Below are 24,448 nucleotides of genomic sequence, written 5' to 3' on the forward strand. Positions count from 1 at the left end.
AGTCAACCAGTGCTTTATAGCATTTATGTGGTCGGGGAGCTTAGATAACCTTGAGGCCTCACTAGGTTTGAATGTAAAGAGGAGTTGTAAGTCATCTGCGTAAAGATGATGTGCTCTATTAAAACTTTTTATGTGTACCATGTGGGGGTGTGTCACTGGTTTGGGTACTTTACACACACATCATTGCATTTTGGTTAAGGACGTTTTTTCTTTCTTTATACAACACAGAGATGTAACATTGGTGACTCTTTCTATGTGAAACTGCCTTCTTGTCTATATTCTCAACTGACTCCTTAAACTTAGAGCAGCAGTAACCTTTGGCCTCATTTGCATATCATGGATTTTATTTGATCATCTAGGTCTGAGCGACAGAGTCAAACAGATGATAGTATTTCACCAGCATGGATGATTCTATAGGAGTAAGGATTATTTGATCAGTGGATACATATGTTGCTATACTCTGCTTTTTGATTGTTTGTATGTGAATGGGAATTTTCCTGACTCAGTTTTCTTTTGTGCAAATTTTCACTTTTCACCAAAGTTCAAAAATGTGTAACCTACTTTCATTTGACGATCAAATACATCACTCATCAATGAATCTTTGCCATGTAAAATGTAAAATATTGTCTGTTTCTACTGTGTGCTATTGATGACTTCTTCTGACACATACCCTGCTGCAGTGGTTTCAGGCACCGAACATAACAATACAAAAAAGTCAGATGTTATGTTTAAGGTCTCCTTTTTTTCTTTAAGGTCATGATAAATATTAATTTCAGTGTCTTTCTTATCCAGTTAAAAAAAATCCTCACTTTCCTCTCTTTTTTTTTTCCTCTTTGCCCCTTTTTCGTTACCCTGACTTAACCTCCTCTGCCCTCTGTGTTTGCCTCCATCTGTTCTTCCTCCAGGTTACAGTCCTGCATGGGAGGTGTGCAGTCTGCTTGGTCAGTGTGAAGGCTACACAGCACTGCAGGCCCGGCAGGAGCTTTTAGCCTTCTCTCTCACCCACTGCCCCCCCGACAGCATCCACGGCCTGCTGGCTGCCTCCAGTGACCTGCAGACTCAGGTCATTCTTCATCGTTTTTCATCATTAGACCAATATGACTTTACCAACTAGTGCAAGTGTTTGTTTTTTTATTTTTCTCTGTCATTAAGAGGTCATAATAGTATGTCAGCACATGATAAATATCCTGGAACAATAAGATTAATTTAATAAAGTCTTTTGAATCCAAAGTAGTTTAAAAATCAGTGATTTAATACTTAAATGAGTACTGATCCGTTCTGATATGCAGCCCAAAGATGAACAAACAAGGTCTTTTCTCCTGAAAGTCTGTTGATTCTTCTTCAGTTGTACTCTTAGGTCAACACTCTATTGAGTGGGCAGGGTCGCCTCTGTTCCCCCACGTCTTAGCAGGGATAATGGCTGGAGAGGGAGGGGTGAGACGGAAAGAAAAATGTATAAAACATGTTTGAGTCTCTTGTGACTAATTAACAGGCTAAAGAAAGCGCTGTATCATCAGTGTGAACACAGAGCTCAGAACAACACAGAGTGACTTTGACTTCACTCTCTTTTGAGAAAGTCAGAACTAAATGAGATATTAAGTTAGCATATATTTCACATTTGTTGTTTTCATGTTTAAAATGTCAAATATCATTCCTTTAAAGAAAACTTATAAAAATACATGTCCCATATTTATCAGAGAAACACCTTGATACACTGCTGTCAATTACTTGTAAAAAGGACTTTTAATTAGAATAGCTGGAGTATGTATTGATCTCAGATCAATCCTTCTATTTCCCCACCAGGGGGTCTAAAGGTTACAATCTCGCTTAATGATTTACAAATAAGGAAAGTAGAACCAAAATCCTATCAGAATCTATGAATATGCTTGTTTTCATCTTTTCACTAAAGAAAATGATATTTACCTTTTTCACCCTTTAAAAAACATTCAAATTACTCAAACTCTGAAGAGTTTATCAATGTTTGCTTCTTCTCACAGTTCTATAGACATTTTCCATTCACGAGTGGACTTTAGTTAACTTGAAGGGCTCTCAGGCTAAACATTTTTGCAAAGCTTTGTTCTAGACATTAAATATTATTAAATATTATGTCTTTAGTGGTTCTCTCTCTCTAAAATAAAGAATAACAAATCTCATATTTAAGTTTCTTTCTTTCCTCCTGTATTTGTTCTGCAGGTGTTGTATCAGACAGTTAACTATCAAATGGAGCCTGTTAATACAGAGAGTGGACGAGAGGCGGACGAGACAGACTCTGTGAAGGTGTGTGTATGTATATCATTGTTTTGTGAAATCATTTTTATCTCTTAAGTTGATGTGCTGAAGTGTTTCTCCTATATTTCTGTCTGAATTGAAACCGTCCGCCTTCATCATTCCTTTATGGGTGTGACTCCGTCTCTCTTTTTTCAATTTGTGTGTTTTCCTATTGTTCCATATTTGATGAGCTGTAAATCTAGTGTTAAGGTTGCTCAGCTGCCGTGGTTTATTTATGCCTCCCCTCCATCCTCTCCTTCAGCACCGCCAGCTTTATGAAGCCGTGAGTGGGTGTTAATGTTTCATGACTTGCATTGCATCCCCTTTGTGTGAGGACGGGTGCTCATTTGAAGCTGTCTGTTGTCGTTTTATTGCTGTATTGATGTCCTGACTCCTCATCCGTGTATATTTAAGCCCTAGATGAGTGTGTGCTGGCACTATGGAGCTCTGTTATTTATGTGTGTTTGCGTATTGTTTTCCTACAGTGTGTGTGTTTGACTCCTTTCATTCTATGACCCTGAGTCCCTGGTCAAATAAAGTATTGATGAAAGGCACTAAACGATTTGGCCCTGGCCCACTGGCCATCTAAAATTGCTTTTGAATTCCTTTTTCAATTGTGGAGTCACCAAAACACAGCTGAAACTGTTGGTTTGCTGATAAAAATATCCAAGAATGCCACTCACAGTATAATACACTATTTATTTTTAGCTTGATAATTAAACAGATAACGATTTTTCTGTCTTCCTCAATGTATCTTTATTGGTCTTTAAGATCTGTGTGTATTCTGTGGCTTAACTCTGGGGACAAATCTGATTTTATTTAATGTAGTCCCTGCTTCTCCTTAAAAGGAAATCTTTGGGCTGCCAGTTTAGCTCAGTCGGTCTAGCACGTGCCCCCTCACAGGTTCACCTCCTGATCTCAGCCCTTTGACGCACGTCTACCTCACCCACTCCCCTCCCATATATCCTGTCCCTCTCCCGCTGTCATTTCAATAAAGGCATAAAACTTTGATTTCTATGGAAATAGGCTCATTAGCTCTCTGATGAGATATCTTTCAAATGAATGGGTACCAGGATATCTGTTAAATATAAAACTGTAGCCAGTTGGTTCTAGGGCTGTTGAAATTAATCGTTTAATCGATGCATCACGATGCAGACTAGAAGATTAATGCTTCGATGCAGGGACAGGATATAATCGATTATGACGAGGGTTAGAAAAAAGTATCTGCCAACCGCTAAATGTGGTTGTTTTGCACAGCGTTGAGTGAGTTTGTTTTACCTAAAAACACACGGTGGTGTGTAATGAAAGTAACATAGGCTAACAGAGGGATTTGTGACAGAAAACAACTTGAGACCCGCTCCTGTGCTTGCTGACTTTATGAGCAGAGTCAGTCCTGCACGCTCAGACCACAGTGCTCCGCTGCAGGCTGAAACGGCTTGACTCGGTGTCTCTTTAGCCCACCGCAACGTCCTGAGAAGAGAACACACGGTGACTTTAAAACATCTTTCTCTCGTATAATAAACTAAACACACAAAAACGTAAACTTATTACCTACATTGTAGGCTACCTAGGCCTATATAATGTATTAATTTTAACTTACAATGTAAAGATATTGATAATGACATTGTTGTCTAAATCACTTTTTTAAATTATACAAAAGGAGTTCATATTTATAAGACTGTTTGTCTCTGTTTATGAAAAAGTAGCCATGTGCAGTAATATAGAAAATTGAGGATGAATCGTGATGCATCGTGATATCGAATCGAATCGAATCGTTGACTGGATAATCGTAATCGAATCGAGTGAAGCTGCACAGCTCTAGTTGGTTCTGTCAAAAGGGTTAAAGAAAAACATTATTCTGTCTCTTAAATCTCTTAAAACTTGCTTATTAAGACGTTTTTTTCATTTGAATACCTAAGTGTAAAAGAGGCAAAGTGTAGTGGTCACGTCCTATATATTGACCAGAAGCCATTACTACTCAAAGCAGCAGAGCTGAGGAATAGTCACATACCTACCTGCCTGTTAGATAGCAAATTGTGTTAAAGTCAGTTTTAGCTCCTGTAAGGAGTTTTTTTGGCAGTTATAAATCAGACAAATGATGACTCTTTCTGACCTGCAAAGACAAACAAAACAACCAGCGACTATTTCTATTTCCCTTTGGGGACAATAAAGTATATTTTGTCTATCTTGTCATATCTTCTGTATCTTTATTGTAAGGCCCATAGGGAATAGGTGTCACAGCATGCTGTGAAAACAGACTTGGATTCCAAAGCAAACATTCACAGTGAGCAGCACACGAAGCATATTTCCCACATTTTTGGCCCTATTGTATTTTAATTATCAATTATGTTTTCAAGGTGTATGGGTCGATGAATTACTAAACTGAACTCAGTTGTGTAATTTCAAGTCGGTAGAGTTGAAACACAAATCACAGAGCTGCTTCCTTATGTAATGAATCTGTTCCCCAACAACTCGCACAAACAAGTGCTTCCTGTGTGACTTATGGCACAAAGTTCTCTTCAAGTGCTCGATGGCTGTTGATCGTGCATGGCTGGGAGCACATATTGTAATTCCCTCACGCAACACACAAAACAAACCGACAAACACAAAGAGCCCTGTGCTTTAGAAGTGCTCCTCTCTAGTGCCTCATAAAAAAAACAGAACACAACCATGTCTAATACTGCAGAGATACTCAAGAGTCCTCAGCTCAGATTCTTTTCCTGAGGTCTCATGTAAAGATGTAGCGATCAGAAAACTCCTCTGATGCTGCTTTTTCATTTACTGAATGAGAAGTAGTGTTCAGAGGATCCTTTCATGGTAATGCAGGATGATTTCAAGTTGTATGGACTGCAGAGACGCTTAAGTGATGCCTTAGAATAATGTTGCTGTCATGTTTTTCCTGCCATCTTGTCATCTGCTGTCCCCAGGCTGGGACTTCTCCTGCAGGCTCGTCTGTGGGGACTGCGGGGGACCTGCTGCACAGGACTACAGCTAAGACCATGGAAGTCCTGACCACGACAGGACTGACCACCAAGGCCGTGCTGACCGCAGTCAGCGATCATCGCTGGTGGAAGGAATCCATCAACTACCTTCGGCCGCTGCATGTGAGAACACTTTTTAGCTGATGTGATCTGTGGTGACACTGAACACAGCTTTCTATGTCTGGAGTAATGCAGTGATAATTGAATTCATCAATACCCAATACTTAGAGTACAAGGGAACCAATTTGAGACAACAAAAAATGTTATGGGATCCACTGCAAAACAAAAATACGATCAATACCTGATACTAAGATTAAGTATTTCTTTATATACCAGTAATATCATTTAAAAACAATAAAAAATAAAAAAAAAACATCCAAATGTTCGTTCTCCGTGTATCTAAATAAATATGTGTATGCTTTAAATGTGTGTGTGTGTGTGTGCGTGAGCGTGCATGTGTCCATCTTTGAAAACACAACAGCAAGTCAGCACCAGCTGCCATCTCATGGACACACTCCTGCTCCCCAGACTTCATACTCCTCATCCAAAAACAACCAATCAAGAGCTCATCTGTTGCATAATTAATCGACCCGCCTGTTGAATATTTCAATATCTGGCGGTTGCCAGCGGCTGGACCGCCTCGGTGGTCGCTGGCGTGGAGATTGATGGCTCCTCTGGTCTTGCCAGTGACTCGTCAGTGGCGGTGGTGGATCTGTGGTGGCGAGTTTCTAAGACGAGATAAAAAAACGACAAGCATGCGAGCAGTGGGATGGAGAAAGGGATGACAGTGCTGCGGGCAGGGTGTGAAAGTTTAATGATGTTTTGATGGCTCCTCAGGGTCATGACGCCGGAGACACTCGCCAGGGAGGGGCGTTCGAGAACTCCAACCTGGAGCGTCAGAGCTGCTGCCCCTTTTATCAGGAACTCATTGATGATCCCCATGTCGACCTGGTGAGTGGCTGATGACCGCTGTGTCTCATGGCCAATTATTTTCTCTTCATTAACAATCCTGTTGTCTTTATTTTCCCTTTCTTTTCCTCAGGACACCTCCTTAATTTACAGCCACGATGCCTGAGTAGTTTTACAACTTAAGGCGTTTAATTGGATTTTTCCACCTATGATTCATAAATTCCTTCAGAAACGGTGTGAAAAACAAAATGAATATTGATTTCAGACTCAGTAATTCAATGCCGAAAGCAATTTAAGAAGAACTAACTGTACTTTACAGGAGAGGAAAGCTAAACTTATGAATGATGGTGTGATAACAGCTCAGGAAAGTAGTAGAATAATATAACACTAAGAGAGAGAGTGCTGTTTCCATGAGAGGGAGGGGGAGAGAAAGTCGTAAAAACTTAAAAAGACAACATTATCCACAGACAGAGGTATGGAAGTAGAAAAGAAGAAAAATTTTAAAAAAAGGAGTAGTTTGACCTTTTACACCCAGAAAATGGTCACCCCGGGCTATGACTGGGCTTTTTACTCAGAGACACAAATCATGTGGATAGCTAAAAGAGTGGACGTGGGGGGGAAACAGAAGGCAGATACATCTCCTCTCATGACACTTTAATAGGCCTCTCCAAATCCCTTCCTCTGCTCCATATCCAGCGCTCATCCATCTTCAATCATCCGTCCACCAATAATGGCTCCCCACATCCATCCATCCATGAGCAGGCTGATCAATGGGCTTTTTTTTTTGTTTTGTTTTGTTTTTTTACCTTAACAGTTTCAAAGCAGGAAGGGGGGAGGGGCTGATTGAGAGAGAGAAAGAGCGACAAACACAACGAGACAGAGAGATGGATAGAGGGAGAGCGCTGGAGACGGACAGGAAGACATTTGGGGCTAAAGCGATGGCTCTGATGCCAGCGTGAGCAAAAAGTTTGTTGTGTAGCTCAGGCACTTGAGAAATAAGTTGGCATTCAAGAATGCTATAAAGAAATCATCAAAAGTCCCTTGTTAAAAGGCTTTATTTGGCTCTGAAGGTAATTTGTTCGCTCCATCTCTCAGGCGTCTGACTCGCTCTCCCGGTGTGTGTGTGTTTTCTGATCTGCTCTCACTACTGTTGGGATTTCCTCGATACAATGACAATGTGTGGAGTATTTATTTTTTCACACCGTCTTCTCCGTTTCTTCTTTCAGAGTCAGGACGTGTATTCGACCTACAAAGACGTGCCCCAGGAAAACTTTGCAGAGGTTTTGTTGAGGACCGGCAAACTGGCTGAGGCTAAAACTGAAGGAGAAACTCTGTTTCCTGCTACAGAGGGTACGAAAAGTGACACATGGTTACAAACACACACTTAAACAGATAGTGTATAAGAAGCTGTGTTACTTACTTTCATAACACCTAGGACTGGTAGCCCCGACTTATTATAGAACTGGGCACTTTTTGTGCCAGATCAGTTGTCATTTGATGTTTTTTTTGTTTTTGGTCGGCTGTTGCACAGCTTGAGCTGTTCCACGCTACAATTAAAAAAAAACCTAAAACTTCTTTAAATCTGTTCTGAGCATGTCTTCAAATAATAATATTAGGAGTAGTATTTTACACATTGTTGCTCCCGACGTCTCAACTGAGACTGTGCTGTCATAGAAATAAAACTGAACTTCTGTGCAGACCAGACAGAACATATTGTCTGCATATTCCAGCCATCTGCGGCGCCTTGTTTACTGTTTTTGTTTTTTCTTTGCCTGCTTTCTGTTCATAGTAGAATTCACAAAGTAAGGCTTTTATGTTTATATTCACACCTTAAATCATCAAGTTCTCATTAACTTTAGTGGAACTGTCAATGGAAAAGAAAGATGAGGGGCTTGGCTGGTTTATGATCCAGAGTGTAAGTGTGCACTAGTACATTTTGGATGTGCAGAACCAAATAGTCTTTTCCCATTTGTAAATTTCAAAATGGAACAAGAAATCATTTAGAGTTGCCTGTTTCAGTTCATGGGATCATTTGGAGGATGGAGGTCTTAAATATCCATCTTTATTTTAAGATTTTGTGTTATTATTATTCTGTAAGATTAAGTTATTTGGATTAGTTTCTGATTTGCTACTACAATTATTTAGCATTCTCTCGCACTACAGCTTGCTAGTGAGCGTTTTCGGATTTTGTTTTCCTTGTTTTCAAAGTCACAAGGTTATTGGGGGGGGGGGGCGGGGGGGTTTAAAGTGTTTACGAAGAGTCAAAGATAGATCGAGTATTTCACCTGAGCTGTGTCTCAGTGCTCCGTCTTGGTGAAGCTGTGGTATTTGCAGCAGCGGGCAGTGTTCTCTCAGCTCACCTGTCCTCTCCTCATCCGTCTAGCCCCGGCTACGTTCAGGACTGGGGGGGGGGGGGGATGACACGCAACAATAGCCTCATATTGATCAATTAATGTAGACCCATGCACCCCACGGCAACAGTAAATAATGATGCATCAGCACGAGAGATAGCATCAAGTCAAAACATCAAGGCCGTGCTGCGTGATGGATCACAGCGGCTCGCCAAAATCAATGGCACTACAAAAATAAAGAGCAAACGTGTGTGTGTGTGTGTGTATGTGTGTGTGTGTGTGTGAATACCAATGCGTGGAGGCTGGAGAATGCAAGGCACGCTCTTTGAGTAGTAGTTGCTAATGCGTAGACATGGATAAACACATTCCCTCGCTCACACCGAGACAAATTAACACACAAACAAGCTCTGCCGCCATTCAAGTGAATATCTCTCTCCTTAAAAGTCACCTTCCTTCCAAAGGTGCTGTGCTGTAACGACGTGGCGAAGAAAGAGAAAAGGCAGTCTGGACGGCATCTCATCCGATAACAACCTTCGATTAATGACTCCCGTGTCGGGCCCGTCAAGCATGGCGTCCTCAAAAAAAAAAAAACAGACTAGGAGATGGCCTTTAAGAAAATAAATATATTGATTTTTCACCTGGCGCAGATAAGGTGGAGGTAATTAATGATGACACGGGTGGAAAGTGACTCATTGGGATTGAGCTGAGTAAGGGGCACACAAGGGGAGACGCACTCTAATATACACGCACACACACATAGAATGGAGAGAGGCTATTGGCTGGTTGTTGACCAGGCCGTAATCAGTTGTTTTTCCAACGCTGCCTGCACAGGTAAAACAGTAATAAGTCACTGTCTCACTATCCAGTTAACCATTTTACCGATTTAGCTAGCACAGAAGCCCAAGTGTGTGTGTGTGTATGTGTGTGAAAAAACACACCCGGTCTCATGCACACACTCCTCCACACTGCGTCTCTTTATCACCCTCTGTTTCCCCCTCTGTCTCGCTCACAAGCAGAAATACTGTATGCTTTTAAGTCAGGGTTATCTCCTCTGTGAGTGTGTGTGTGCGCGCGCGTGTGTGTTTACCCCTCTGGTAATTCCTGTCCCGATGGTATCAGTAGCTTTAGAGAGGCGTGTAATCAGCTCATTCTGAGGTGTAGCTCATTGAAACCCAGGGGGTAGGAGAGGAGAGAGGAGAGAGGGAAAGGAGAAAAGGAGAAGGGTGGGCACTCTGCTTAAGAGAGCTGTTTTGACTCTTCAAGCCTTTTTGCACACGCACCGAACCTCCAATGAAACTTAACAGGTACAGGCCGGCCTGCGTGTGCACAAATGCATATTAGTGTGCATTTTGTCCTACATTGTATGTCTCTCAGTTTGCCACCGCCTCTGCCTCTCTCCCAGTGTCCATGCTCTACTTTCCTCTGTCAGTTCCAGTTTGTCTCAGGCTCTTATCACAGACACAGGCTTTTGTTCTCCTTGGGCCTGAGACTACAAAGTGATTCTGTCTGCCTCTGCTTCTCTCTGCTCGCCCCCAATGTTACTCCGAGTGAGTGAGTGAGTGAGTGATTAACTAAAGGAGTCAGGGTGTTTACACTGCTCAGTGTTGATCTAGCAAATAGAAAGTATTAATACATAATAATACAAGTTTGTGTTTGTGTGTGAGATCATTCTTACGCATGCTTGCTGTTCGAATGCCCAAAGCTGTGTTTGAACTCAATATCCCATCAGCCTTAGGGATAGTTGAAACATAAGGTAGTCCATATTCTGTATGTCTATATAAACGCTAAGCTGCATCTATGTATGAACAGACTAAACAATTCTGGAAAGAACCCTCAAATCAATGTTCAAACTTAAATATGCTTAATTTTCAAGTTAGTTTTTCTGATGATGTGTTCCACAATGCTTTGCTCAAAACAAATGAAATAGCATTTCACAGCTGCAGAACATTAAAGCTTATTGCACATGGGGGCTGACACAGCTCGGGGAAATGTTTGAATTATTGTAAAAACAGTTTTTGTTCTCTTTGTGAGGTTTAATGCTGCACTCATGCACTGTCAGCAGAATAGGAGGAACTGGAAAACCTCCCATTATTCTCACTCTGGAGTGATAGGCTTGTCGTCAAACAAGTCTAAATGACCTACTGTTCTGTTTAGTCTCCCAGATGATAACTGACCACATTCAGCTTTATAAATGTCCGGAATCAGTTGTGTCAGTGTTGTATTTGTGCAATGGAATGAGCTTTTTGTTTTGAGTTTCTGTATCCAATTTGCTACCAGGTTGTTGACTGATTTGACTCTGTTCACTAATCTGGAGATATTTATGACTCATTAATACTAGAAGTCTGACTTGTTTTTCTTTCCCAGCAGCTAATTATTGTGGTCTGAAATGTATGACATAAACAAAACAAAGTGGCAGCTTACTTTAGGTCTATTTGGGCATTTCTAGCATATTATCTGTTTGTATTTGCATGTAGTGTACACTAACACCGTGACAGTAAATGTGCAGTATGACAAAGCATTCCAAACATATTATCAGTGAATCTCATGTGACATGAATGTGAATCTATACATAGCATCCATACATACTTTAATCTACTGATCATTTCCTGATCCATCTATTCATATTTGATGAAAACATGTCAGCAGTTCGTAGAAGCTGTTTTCCAAAACTGAACTAATTTGCGTTTTTTCCCAAAGTAAATCAAAAATCAACTATGTCCCTTTGAACCAATAGCTGTTTTGTGTTACTGCTTGAAAATTAACTCAACCTATCGAACAGTTATCCCTTTATTTTTATGTACTATTGTTTTATAGTCAATTGTTAACCGCTAACATGTGAGCCCAGTACCTGTCTGATTTCATCCTTAGATTCTTAAAAAAAGCATTTGAGCCGAGCTTTAAAAACCTGCCGACATGATCTGCTCGACCAGATTAGTGGTCCACACAGACAAAAGCAGTTAAAGTGAGTTATTTTTATGATTCTTGTAATCGAACCCCTCTATCAGTCTTTCTGAATATGTAAAGACTTATTCAACATTCACGGGATTGGACTTTGAAGTGCACTTAGGCGAAGTTTGGACTCATCTTGAGAGCACTTATTAGAAGTGGGCATGTACTTACTCTTTGAATAATAAATACTCTCTGTGCAAGAAACAATACACGCACACACGTGCATGCATGAACTCACACACAGACAACCTTTAGTACACAACATATGCAAACACACACAACCACACAGACAGGAACACAATAGCCCAGCCAGAAGATGGACAGAATCCCAGATTTCCAGGAGGGGGGGTTTAATGACGCTTCTTGACATTGTCTGTGCAGTTTCTTCTCATCTCCCTCTATTTTTACCCTCCCTCTCTTTTGTCTGGCCCGCAGAGAGGTGAATTCTGACAGCCACTGTCGTCTGTATTCAACAAACGTGGGATGAGACTCGTCCAAGAGGGGAGGGTTGCTTGTTAATCCACAGTGCTTTAGTTAAAGTCTCTCCTCCTTTCTCTCTCCTTGTTTTTTTCCAGTTTTGCTTCAGCTGGCCAACGATGCGTTTCCAAGGGACATGATGCTGGCTCTGTCCTACTTACTAGCCCTGCCTCAGGTACTGTCCCACACAGATACACACACTGAGCTTTATTTTGAACAGACTCTGGGAATGTGTGCAATAATACAAGTGTGATTATACAACAGAGAGATTCTGGCAGGATTTACTGTGAATCCATATCCACCATTGAACCCTTGCCTTTCTGGATGAACTATCGTGTGTGACACTTTGCATCATCACTTTGTCAGATCAAAGTTGCACGTAAAAAAAAAAAAAAAAAAAAAAAGCACCAGAATGTAGCAGCTCATCAAAAGCGTGACATTGTGACGACCTGGATGTTAGACATGTTGTGTGTAAGAGAGTTTCATGTCTCCATCAGTTCAGTCAAAATTCATACATTTCTATGAAGCACTTCACACTGTGTGTCTGCTGTCACCTTGTCTCGGCTGTCAAAGGAACAGCTGGGGTACTTTGACAGCAAAGAAAACAAAACGGCATGACGGAGAAACCCAGTAGTGGCGATTGCAGTAAGTTGTGTTCAAGTGCAGGTCATGAAATCCCGCCTGAGTCTCAACACCTCTGCAGTGGAAAACTAAAATGCTGGAGTGGATGTTTCGTAGATATTTCCTGCAGAGCTTGTTAACCCCACTTACACAAGCCTTACAAACTGGCTGAGTTCTGCAATGGCTAAAAGAGGGTGTTTTTGTTCATTCTTAGGGTTTTCATTATTCTAGCGTCTATTCATTATTGAGCTCATTATCCTTATTTTTTACTGCTGATTTTTGAACATTTGGAACTGAAAGGCCATGAGACATTATTTTTCATATCAGTTGCTCACATATTGAGATCAGGGAATGCTAGTTCATGCTTTATTGCTCGTTTTTTTCCACTACAGTCTACCGGCTTCCTTTTCTTTTTTTCCCATTTCTGTCCATCCGTCTGTCCAGGTGCTGGATGCAAACAGGTGTTTTGAGAAACAGTGTCACTCTGCCTTGTCGCTCCAGCTGGCCGGCTACTACTACTCCCTACAGATCTACTCTCGCCTCATGCCCTGTTTCAAAAACAAGGACCACACACTCTACCAGGTCAGTGTTCAATGTCGTTTAATATGTGTGCATTTGTGTGGTTGAGAGAAATGAGCTACTGGATAGTACACTGACTTTGGAGATGTCCAGGTCTCTGTTCTCCTCCTTTCTTCTTAATAGAAAACTATTACTATGTAATAGAAACTATGTAACTCAAGTATACAACTATTTATAAAAATGTGTAAATCCTTTATTGAAAAGTCCTCCCTTTATTCCAGATGATATGTATTTCCAACAAGAGTGCAAAAGTTAATGTAACATGAATACAAAAACAAAAGAAAGATATTTGCTGAGAAATTCAAAACAAAAAACAGGATGTAGTCAAACTGATAAAGCAATCTGAAAGTTTGAGGCTGTTCCTTCAACAGCCCAAAAAAAAAGATTGACCTGTTTAAAGCAGATTGATTTTGAAGCAGTTTCTTGAAACATGAGAGGGTAAGTGCAGGATTTAGCTCTCCAGCTGTAGACATTTTCAGCCAGGGACCAAAACAAAGAGAAACTCTTTTTGCAGCCATTACTTTAAGTTTGTTACAGAGTTGCTGGAAGCAGCAGAAGTGGAATTGGCCCATATGGCTTTTGATAGAACCACAGAGGTTGGGCTGAATCATGAATCACAGTTGTCTTACAGTCAAAAAGAGAATCACCAGGAGTCATGGGTTTTGATGTCTGCGTGTCGGAAAAGGCAGGAAAGCTCAGTCATGTTTGGCTGTGTTGGAAGTATATATAAGTGTGTCATCTGCATAGCCCTGAATCTCAGCCCACGCTTTGACTAAGCACCAACTCAAAAGCACTCAGGATATAATGCAACAATCTGCAATGCCACATATCACTTAACACTTTTTATGTTGGACAGATACTGTATGTGAATTCTCTAGGCATGTTTCGGTACACACTCCATAAAAGCAATTTTAACTAATTTTTGCATCCAAGTAGCATCAAGGCTGAATAAAAACCTTTCCTCGATGTTGTTTGTTACGTAACGTATGGTCACACACATACAGATGAAAAATACAAATTTTCTGCTTCAAATCACAGCTATATGATCAATCAATCTTCATTTGTATTGCTCCAGTTCATAACAAATGGTTTCTCTTACTTAAACTTACTCTCTGTTGTATTATCTACAAAGACCCAACATTAATCCACCATGAGCACAGCGCTAAGCAGCATTTAGCAAAGTTACATTGGAAAAGAAAAACAGCCTTTAAGAGACAGAAGCAGACTCATGTTGAATAGCCGTCTGCTGAACTGTGTTCGGATTGGAAAGTGGGATGGAGGGAGATGCAGGAAGAACACAGACAAAGATAAACAGAGCAAAAACAACATCAATGAATAAGATCAATTTATAGCTACAATGTCAGTAATAATGGTAAATGTTTGTGTAGTATTAGTTAGGGCTAGGGCTGATATGACTCAAAATGTTATCACGATACAAAATTTCAATCGATTTCGATAATTATCACGATAAATGTCAAATCATTATTTCTTTCAAATTGAAAGGCTGATTTTTGCTCCTCAGTGAAATCAGATAGTTAATTGTGGTTTAACATTATTTATTGTCTGAACATGACACACTATACTTGAACAGAGGAACATTTCACGATCTTCAGCCCAGTCCACGGTGCTGGAAAACGCTGATATGACAGATGGCTTTTTGGCAGTAACACTTACTGGCCAACAGTAAGTGTTAACAGCTAAGTGTGATAATAGCCTGATCAGTCTAATATTAATGTTAGCAACTGTAATGTGATGTTGTCTACTCTGACTTAAATACTCAAGTAATACTTTTCCATGTAACAAATATTTTTCCTTATTTTCATGCAACACTTTTGATTCAAATACATTCTGACATATTTTTTTTATTTTTATGTGACATCCCCTCTAGAATTTAAAATAAAGGTATTGTTTTGACCAGCGTGCGGCTGCACAGCATGATGTTGTTATGACTGTCCTGCCGGTGGGATTGAAAAGCCACAAACAATCAGAAATCCCAGTCATTGTACTGGAGTGTCGTTTCTGTCTGGATGTTATTGTATTGAACATTTGATAACTTTTTGAGCTGCGGGCTATTTGGCTTAAATGGACATTGTTCGTGACAAAGTGGGAATACAAAAGGCTTTAGAGTGATGCAGAGGGGAAATAAATCGAACACAATCCGACATCATAATTTAGCTAACTGGGAAAAATAACGGTAATCATCCTTTCACAGATCAGACTAGTAATCCATTTACTGATTCCTCCTTACTAAACCAACACTGAAATGTGTCTGTGCTACTGTTTGTACGTGACTTTGCATGTCTCATTGTGTTAATTTTTTTTCAAGATGTGTTAATGAAAGCATTCAGATAATTTTCCATAATTGACTGGCTGGTGGGGTTTAGTCGGTTTGGTCTGTGTGTGAATTAAACATATTTGTCCAATATGGAGGCTCATTAACTTTGCAGGCCACGAGCAGCCACAAGAGACCAGATTACTGCTTTACGCACTCTGGAAAGATAAGCAAACAGGACAAGAAGAGCAGATCAGAATATACAAGTTAGAAAGGGACAACAGCAGGAAAAAAGATTGGCGACAGGGGTGTCGAGAGTTGCTAGGCGTTAAATAAGAGAATAAATGGCTCTGACCTTTTCCTTGAGTGGACTTGTGGCTCTCGCGGGCTTCAGCCTAGGTGGAACGAGGGGAGGTAAAATGTTGAAATAAAAGGACAGGAAAGAGGAAAAAGAGGCCAGCTGAAGAAGTGGATAAGTGTGTCCCCGTTGACATTCAAGGTCAGGGCTGTGCACGGAAATACGTACTTGCACACACTAAAAACTTATACTCAACACTGCTTGCTCGATCCCACACACTGACACACACATCCTAATGGCAGTAATCACTCCCCAACCTCCTGCCTCGAGTGAAGTTCAAGTCCATTAACTTAAAATATATACAGCTTTTTCCTCTTCAGCGCTACACTTTGGCAGTTGCACCCTCATTTTTTGCGCATTTCTTCTTTTTTTTCTTTTTATCTCTTTTGCCTTTGAGTTTTTTTTCTCTCAAAAATGTGTTCTACCAGAGTGTGTGCTTGTTATCATTGTGTTCCAGGTCTTGCCTTCACTCAGCTCTTATTGATGAGGTAGTCGCAACTTTAGCTCTAACACTGAAAGAAGCAGGAGCAGAGACAACCATTAAACCCTTCTTCCTTGTGGTCTTTCAACACAGTCAGGGCTTGATTTTTTTTTTATTATTTTTATTTTTTTTTACTTCTCTCCTCCACTGTTTGCTCTCTCTGCCCCCTTTCCATTCCTTATTTTTTTCTGTCAGTTAACTCTAATGAATTGCTTTGTTGGCATGACAGTTGTGTTTTTGTGTGTCTCATTCTGTCAACATTAGTTGCTCTTCCTTCTCGCGTTCCTCACTTCATCTACACCGTGTAGAGACGCACAACAGATACTTTTTTTTTTTTTTTTCCCCTCCAGCCTGTTTTGCTCCTGTCAAATCTCAGGCCTCTCTGTCCACATCACTATCTTGGCGGTGCATACTTTATATAGTTCTCTTGTGCTTTCTTTAGATCTCTTGCTTTCTCTTATCTTTTAAGGGCACACATTGTGCTGCTTGTGATATTTAATTTCAGATATGTATGACAGGGCGCGGATATCAGGATTTCTTGCAAGCGATCGATTTGCATTGCAAATGAGGTTTGAGAGAGAAAAAAACCATTAGATAGAAAAGCATGTGTTTTATAATTTCAAAATATGTATGTATATGTTAAACTCTTTATGTTAATAATTTTATTTATATGTAGCATGCACGCGTTTAACTGCAGGCGATCTTGTTCGTATTTATTGGGGTGGTAGACCTGTGTGTTACAGTGGGTGATGTATGTATGTGTGTGTGTGTGTGCATGTGTGTGTGAGTGTGTGTGTGTGTGTCAATTTGTCTCCAAGTGTTTCCCAATTTCCGCTTGAAGAGCAGTAACACTGTATCTCAATAACTCTCACGCTCTTTCAGTTCTCTTGTCGCTAACACATCATTTCATACCCCGCCAATAAGACTCCAAACACTCGAGCCACAAGAAGTCATTCAGTTGCAAATAGGAACACAGCTCTCTGAGGGTTTACAGGAGGTGTCTGATGTGTTTTTAAATCCTCAATCTACAGCCTGCCTCCTCAGTGTTCTATAAATAAAAAGGTATCGAGAGATGCCTGCGAAGCAAACATTGAAACTGAAAGCGAAGGAATAGTCAAATTATAAAGAATTAATCAGACCACAGTTTAAAGCACAAGGTTAAAAACCCTTAAAAAGAAAGCAGAGATGAGGTAACATAATTCATAACCCCTACACTAAAGAAACACTACACACACATAGAGTGTATACTTATTTGTAAATGTCACCTATGATGAAACTCAGCGTCTTCCATTGTAAAAATGCCATGACTAAGAATCTTACAGTAATAAATCTTATGTAAGGATTTGACATTTTATGTCACAGTAAATATATCAAATATAAATTTAACTCTCAAAGCCTCACCACATAGAAAAACATAAAGTATCATTGTTATACCACAGCTGAGCTGAAAATACGAGACAGACAGTACCCTGGTTATTGTCAGCTTACGTTTATACATCCTCTCCTCATCACCCACATCATCATTACATCTGTAAGGGATTGTAAAAAGAATAAAAACATTGACGTAAAATGGGAGAGACTGTGGAGTGTCCCTTTGGTGCCACAACACAATTTGACTAACAGAAATGATGATCATTTGTAGGAAATCTTTAAAAACTTGCAGTACGAGCACAACAAAAAGGCTAAAAGCACTTGCACCAAGTCATTTGTTTGCAGAGATGACACTCAATTGACCACAAAATAAACGTTTAAAATGCAGCACATCAGTGTCGTTTAACTTTATTGATCCCCTTGGAGAAATATGCCTTCTGTGTTTGACCTTCCTTCTGTACTTTAACTGTTAGCAGCAGTGGATGGCCACAGTCTCGCCCAGGAAGTGAGTTCTAAAGCCAGCGGTTTGGTCAGAGTAACATAGAGAACTAGATTATCAGTAGATGATGGAGGAGGTGAACCTACTGTGCACAGGAAGAAAATACAAATTACTTTCAAACAGGAATCTTTGACCCTCTTGAAAGATCATTTGTACAACCCTACCCCTGTTCCAATTTGCACACAGTGGGTTAGTCCGCGCCACAGCAAATGCATCGGCACACATCCAAAGTTAATTTGTCAACAAGGTATTTTATGAATATTTCATAAATCATATGGAGTCATCTTTTAGCGGGTCAGTTCATAAATAGGCACACACACACACACACACACACACACACACACACACACACACACAATGCTAAAACAGCAGCATCATTTCCACTCTGCTCTCACTGTCCCTTAAAACCACAACAAAGAAAGAATACCCATAAATTATCAGTGACACATTCAACCATACAAAATATATAAACACCACATACAGAAACTAAAACACATTTCAATGTAGATGCTTTGCAGACCAGCTTTACACCTAGACATGCCTCATTGTCTGCACGTTTGCAGCCTAAACACACACACCAAAAATGTACATTATACTCATTACACGCAAAAAATATCTACAGTATCAGCACACATCACAAGTCCTACCTATTCATGCAGCCTCAGCTCAGGGAATAATTTTGCTTCACATCTTATGGCAGTTGGCGTTCCTTATGATGACAACAGCAGTCATCATGAGGGGCAGTCGTCTCTCAACCGGAAGGTTGGGGGTTAGATCCCCAGCTCCTGCAGCCATATGTCCGAGGTGTCCTTAGGCAACACACTTAACCCAAGCTGCTTTGTCAGAGGCATATGAATGGGATTAGTTACTTCTGATGGCCACATAGCAACCAATGCCACCAGTGTGTGAATGTGTAGGTGTGACATGTGGTGAAAAGGGGCTCTGAGTAGTCAGAAGACTAGAAAAGTGCTATACATCTTTCCACAATTTCCCAGTTGGGATCAATAAAGTAAATCTATCTACAAGCTCAAGTCCATTCACCGATTCCATTTACCACATCGGTAGTTTCACTCAGTAGAAATAATAGATAATCAGCAAGTTAATAACTGAGGTCTGTTTAATTGGCAGCGTAACTAAAGGGAAGTTAAATGTGGCAAAAACAAAGTTTGAAACTTTAAATAAACATAGAGAACACAAACACCTACATTGGTGGCTTCTATGATGTTAATGTTTGTTTACTAGAGCAGAACAAAGTCTTTCCGCTTACATTTAGCAATGTTAGTTGGTCTCATCAAACCGATAAAATCCGTAAAGGTTCCTTTATCCACATTCTTAATGTTCTCTTAAGCTCTTCTGGCTTGAAGAAGTTAAAAATCCATAAGTTTCATCTGTTTCTGATTTTTTTTAGAAATATACATCTAGAGGGGATTGTAGTGTTAAACACCCCTGACAAACATTTTATAAAGTCATAACAAGAGTTCTGAATCTTTGGACATTTCCATAGATGATGAATAAGAGTCATTTAGACATTTAGTCGAGATGTCTGGAATATTATAAAGCATATGATGAAGTTATGTAGACTCTCAATCATTGATATTGAAGTCATTTAAATCTTACTGTCTACTTCTGCGCCTTTTAACAAGTATAATCCAATCCACCTCATGAATACCTTCTTGGGCATCATTTTTCCAAGCATTTAGTTTTTCTAATGTTGAATCCTGAGTTTAAGTTGATCACATTTTTTGGTTGTTTTACTTCTTTAAAAAACCACAACATACAGCGCTCTGCTTCGTGAAGATTTCGTTTCCCATCATTGCCTTTCAAAGTCTTTAGCTGTTACTTTCCCATCCGATTACAGCTCGCAGGCATGACGGAGCAGCACCAGGCTCAATGACATGCAGGCTGGGTTTCCATTATTCCCCAAGGCATAATGAGCCGATTTCCACTTGCTCGCACTGGAAGTTTTCATTATACAGACTAAAGTGCTCGTTTGCGAAATAGAGGCGCTCTTTACTGTAATTGTTCTGCTTGTGGTGTGGCACAATAGCCCCTGTTTATATAAGTGTTTAGGTATGTTTACCTGTGCTTGTCAAGGCTTTAACATCAGAGTTTGTTTTACCTTGATTTTGTGTGTGAACATGTTTGTGCTGAGGATAATTGTTGCTGTGAATGTGTACGATGAAGTGTTTGGTAAAGAGACTGAGACTTTTCACTTAAACATTTGTCTTTGCCTGCAGTTGGCATTCCTTCACTGAATATTGATGACTTTAACCTTCACACACACACACACACACACACACACACACACACACACACACACACACACACACACACACACACACACACACACACAACTAAAGCATACACAATTGTATTTAGATAGACAGAGCACGAATTTAGAGTTTATCATGCAGAAAAACGATTAGCTCTCTAAAATTTAGATTTATAACAAAAGCCAATAGATCATTGTTAGATACTTTTACTTTCAGGTCATATACTCAGATGGAGTCAGTGAATTGGAAAGAATATTTTCACCTTTATTAGGTATATAAATTTGTTTTTTTGATTCTGCCAGAAGGAACTTTTAGTTTTGCTGTCCTAAACAGTAAAGCAGAAAGTTTACCAGAGCACCTGCTTGGTTGAGATCAGTTGAAAAGAGGAGATGAAAGCATCGAGGTCATTTGATAAAACAGCACTTTACTTACATGCTTTGACTTTTAACACTGCCTTCAGCCTTTGCAGATTTTTCAATTCATGGCCTTAACAGAGTTCAAACCGCCGGTCGCAGGGGTTGACCTTGGAAGACCACTGAGCCCGCTCCTTGTTGCTGAATTGACTGGAATAATGAGTGAGACTGAATGACTCCCCCCCCCCCCCCCCCCCCCCCTCATGGAGAAGCACCACATACCCAATGACTTCACTTTCCCTCTCTTTGTACAAATTGTGCACTTGTACAAATTGCACCCTTGTACCAAAATCATTAGCAGTCTATATTTTACTCATGGGAGCCGTGTGCAGTGGAGGAGCTGCAGAAAGGGCTCTATTAGACAAATATGCACTCTAGATGCAATGTTGCAGTTGACTGTGAATATTTGAGGGTAAGTTGTCTCTAAATCTTTGATTAGATGCACTGGGTTGACTGTGTCGTATTATCAGGCTTGTATCTCTCTTGTGATCGGTCCCCTTCGTGGTGCATTATGACCCACAGTGCAGCCGCGTTTCTGGAGTCATTATTCCTTTCAGAATGGGCTCCTCTCCCTCTTGGTGTCCTCCTAATCATATGCACATACTGTTTACATCATTTGCAGAATTAGTGCTAATGAGGCCACTGACTGTATAGCTAAGTGTTAGACATGACATAAACCAAACTCATTAAGATTGTTACTAGCTTAGTCTCCAGAGAAGGAAGGCATGTCTGTCTCTCTATATCCCCTCTGTTTTGTTACCACGCAGAGAGGGATGATGTTCGTAACACTAGTTTAGCCTGAGTAATTTAGTATCTCAGTGTATGGCATTGATTGTCTTTGATAATGTTAACAGAAGTATATTATATTAAGACTGCGTCATACTCCAACCCTTTAACACCAAAACCTCATATAGAAGTTATTACTGTAACACTCTAATGTTACACTCTTGTGATGAGTATTTATCAAGACTATGCTTCATTCCAACAGAAGGCTGCAAGACTGATGGGGAAATGGGAAGACTGGTTTTTGCGAGACTCACCGTAGCATTCAAGTGAGGGCACTGTAGTTTAGCCAATTTGGCAGTCTGACGAATGAGACCCAGGGATCTCCGGAAGCAGCAGACAGGTAGTGGGTTGCGCAGAGGGCTGTGGCTTCAGTAGTTGCGTAAGCACAAATCCAGGTTCATGAGGAGCTCGGGACAACTGTGGAGAAGGACTTTCAGTTGGCCTTGAGGATGTTCTGGCAAACGCTCAAATGACTCAGGAGTTTTCTCATCCAGTCTACATGTGTCCCCAGCATGCTGTCGTTTGCATTCCTTTCAGAGAACTGCTCTGCTTGAAACCTCCAATAGCAGCTAGCATGTCTTTGAATATTCCAGTTTAAGATCTCAAATGAATACTCTGCAATGCATATTACCTTAATTATCACAATAGTGACAGTTTCAGTAAAATAATATGTCTCATCTGATTTAACATGGTGTATATAGCATATTCATAGTCATTTAACCTTAATTTTACAGCACTGTAATATTAAGATTTAGTAAATGACAGTAGCAAAACTGATTAGCTCAGAGCGTTGTTTCACATATTTAACCAGACAGCTTCAGAAAAGGGAAAATGGGATTTTTTGGATGGGTTCAGGCCTGTGACTGAAATATAATAACATGGGAAATTAAGAGTGAAAATGAGAGAGCGAAGCGTGGTTGAAATGATTTGAGACTGAGGCGTAGACTTTATTTTATTTTTATACTTTTCCTCCTCAAGCAGCATCAGGAAGGAGGGGAGCCCGGGAGAAAAGAGCCTGTGGCAGCCGTAGAAATATCTAAGAGGGAGAGCTTGAGAGAGCTGGCTTCCTCCCAGCTGTGTAACATCACACACTACCTTGTGCTGTTATACTCAACATACAGTTTATACATCCTCTCCTTTGAAGAAAGACTTAAACAGGATTTTTTTTTTTTTTTAAGGCAGTTTGTGTTATTAAAAAAAGCAAGTAATTAGACAAGCCAAAAAGAAGAGCTAGTGCTGTCTTTGCTTGATTTGAAACAGGATTGCGAGGAGTACTTATTAGGTAGAAGAAATGCAGGGATTCGCAAGAAGTGAAAGTGAAAGGATAAAGAATTTGAGGGATTCAAGTTCTGGGAGGCGAGAGGAAAGGATATTATCCACATAGCCAAAAGGACAAAGTATTGTAGATGAATAACACAGAGCGAGCGAGAGAGAGAGAGAGAATGCAAACAGTATTTCATCATGAAAGCCTGATTTCAATAAATCTCTTCAAACACAGGCCTGTCCATCACGGAGTCAGCACACTTTCTTCTCGCTCTCTGTGGTCTCCTTTTGCGTTTCATTCTTCCTCGTCAGGAAATTGAGTCTAAAATGACGGCAGCATTAACAAAAACCATCCTGCCTCTCCTTACCTCTCCTGTCTGATGGCTTATTTCCTCCCCCCTTTGACATCCAGTCTGTACCTTTTTGCACCTTTAATATCCCCACTTTCTATTTCTTCTTCTCCTAACTCTCCTGCTGCCTTTTTGAACTGTGAATCTGCTACAATGACTTCCGCTGAGGCCCCATCCAAAGACACACACACACACACACACACACACACACACACACACACACACACACAGTAGAGCAGGAAGAGACACAGAGACAGAAACACCTCTGTTTTCATGCTCTCACATTTCCAGCAGCCATAATTACCTTATGCAAATAAGATCAACAAATAAACATCTCTTCCTGCTGGGCAACAGAAAATAAGACGCTGAAAACCAAATTCAGGAGCTGGTTTAATTAGAACAGAGGTGATGAGCGAGATACAACATCCACCTAGCGCTCCCTTCGCATCACACTCTCAATCATAACTGTGTATCCACAGTCGTGTTTCGCGATATGTCTGAATAACTGTATCAATTATGCTTCCTGGTATATTTGCCCATATTTTTTCACCTTCAAGGAAAGAAAGGTGCCCCGTTGAGTCTGATTTAACTCCGTTGCAGCAGTCAATTTCTTAGTGGAAGGAAAATGATAGAGGTAGTGGCAGGGTAGTTTGTCTGCCCCTACTTTTATCCACAGATTTTTCTAAATTACAGCCATTTTTGAAAATAGCCTCATTAGGTCTTCACTGCAAAGCAGTGAAAGAGCTGTGAAGTTTTATACACCACACAGTGCAGGCTATTCCAAGCTCAGTGTGTCACTGAGTTTAATGATGAGCCTTAAGGGCAGTTCACAATTGGTCAAACCAGGCTTCAACTGCGCAGTTCACCTCATTTATTTCTCTACATTTGAAATCAAATAAGAGTAAAAGATGAAAAATATATTATATAAGAGTCTGTCAAATTAGATCCAGTGGTTCTCTTTGTTGGAGTTTAATAAAATACATAAAAGTTTCATTTCTTTTTGCAAGTTTGAGTGCTTTTCTATGCATTTTTATTTCTTTATATATAATAAGAAAGACGATAAATATCCCTAAATGTTTTTTCCCCTTTGGCTATGGTTAAAAAGTAAAAAGAAAATACAGCAAAATAGTTAAATTATAATTTACAAGCTGTGTTGGGAGTGAGTTACAAATACAAAGGTAGAATCTACATATTGTATCTTTAAGTGAGAGGCATAATGAGTTTTGAGTTTCTTTATAACTATAGTG

At 40.1% G+C, this 24,448-nt stretch overlaps 1 protein-coding gene across 1 annotated transcript in view; it reads left to right on the forward strand.

The window, feature by feature from the left end:
* Positions 1–24,448, forward strand: part of nbas (NBAS subunit of NRZ tethering complex) — a 161,698-nt gene that overhangs the window by 72,472 nt on the left and 64,778 nt on the right. Inside the window, exons 35-41 of the mRNA XM_061052279.1 lie at positions 906–1,063; positions 2,194–2,277; positions 5,196–5,372; positions 6,087–6,200; positions 7,385–7,508; positions 12,034–12,110; positions 13,001–13,138. Of these exons, the coding sequence (XP_060908262.1) occupies positions 906–1,063; positions 2,194–2,277; positions 5,196–5,372; positions 6,087–6,200; positions 7,385–7,508; positions 12,034–12,110; positions 13,001–13,138 (872 nt within the window). The remainder of the gene's footprint in view (positions 1–905; positions 1,064–2,193; positions 2,278–5,195; positions 5,373–6,086; positions 6,201–7,384; positions 7,509–12,033; positions 12,111–13,000; positions 13,139–24,448) is intronic.

This window comes from Labrus mixtus, chromosome 12, assembly GCF_963584025.1.
Source record: "Labrus mixtus chromosome 12, fLabMix1.1, whole genome shotgun sequence".
NCBI lineage: Eukaryota > Metazoa > Chordata > Actinopteri > Labriformes > Labridae > Labrus > Labrus mixtus.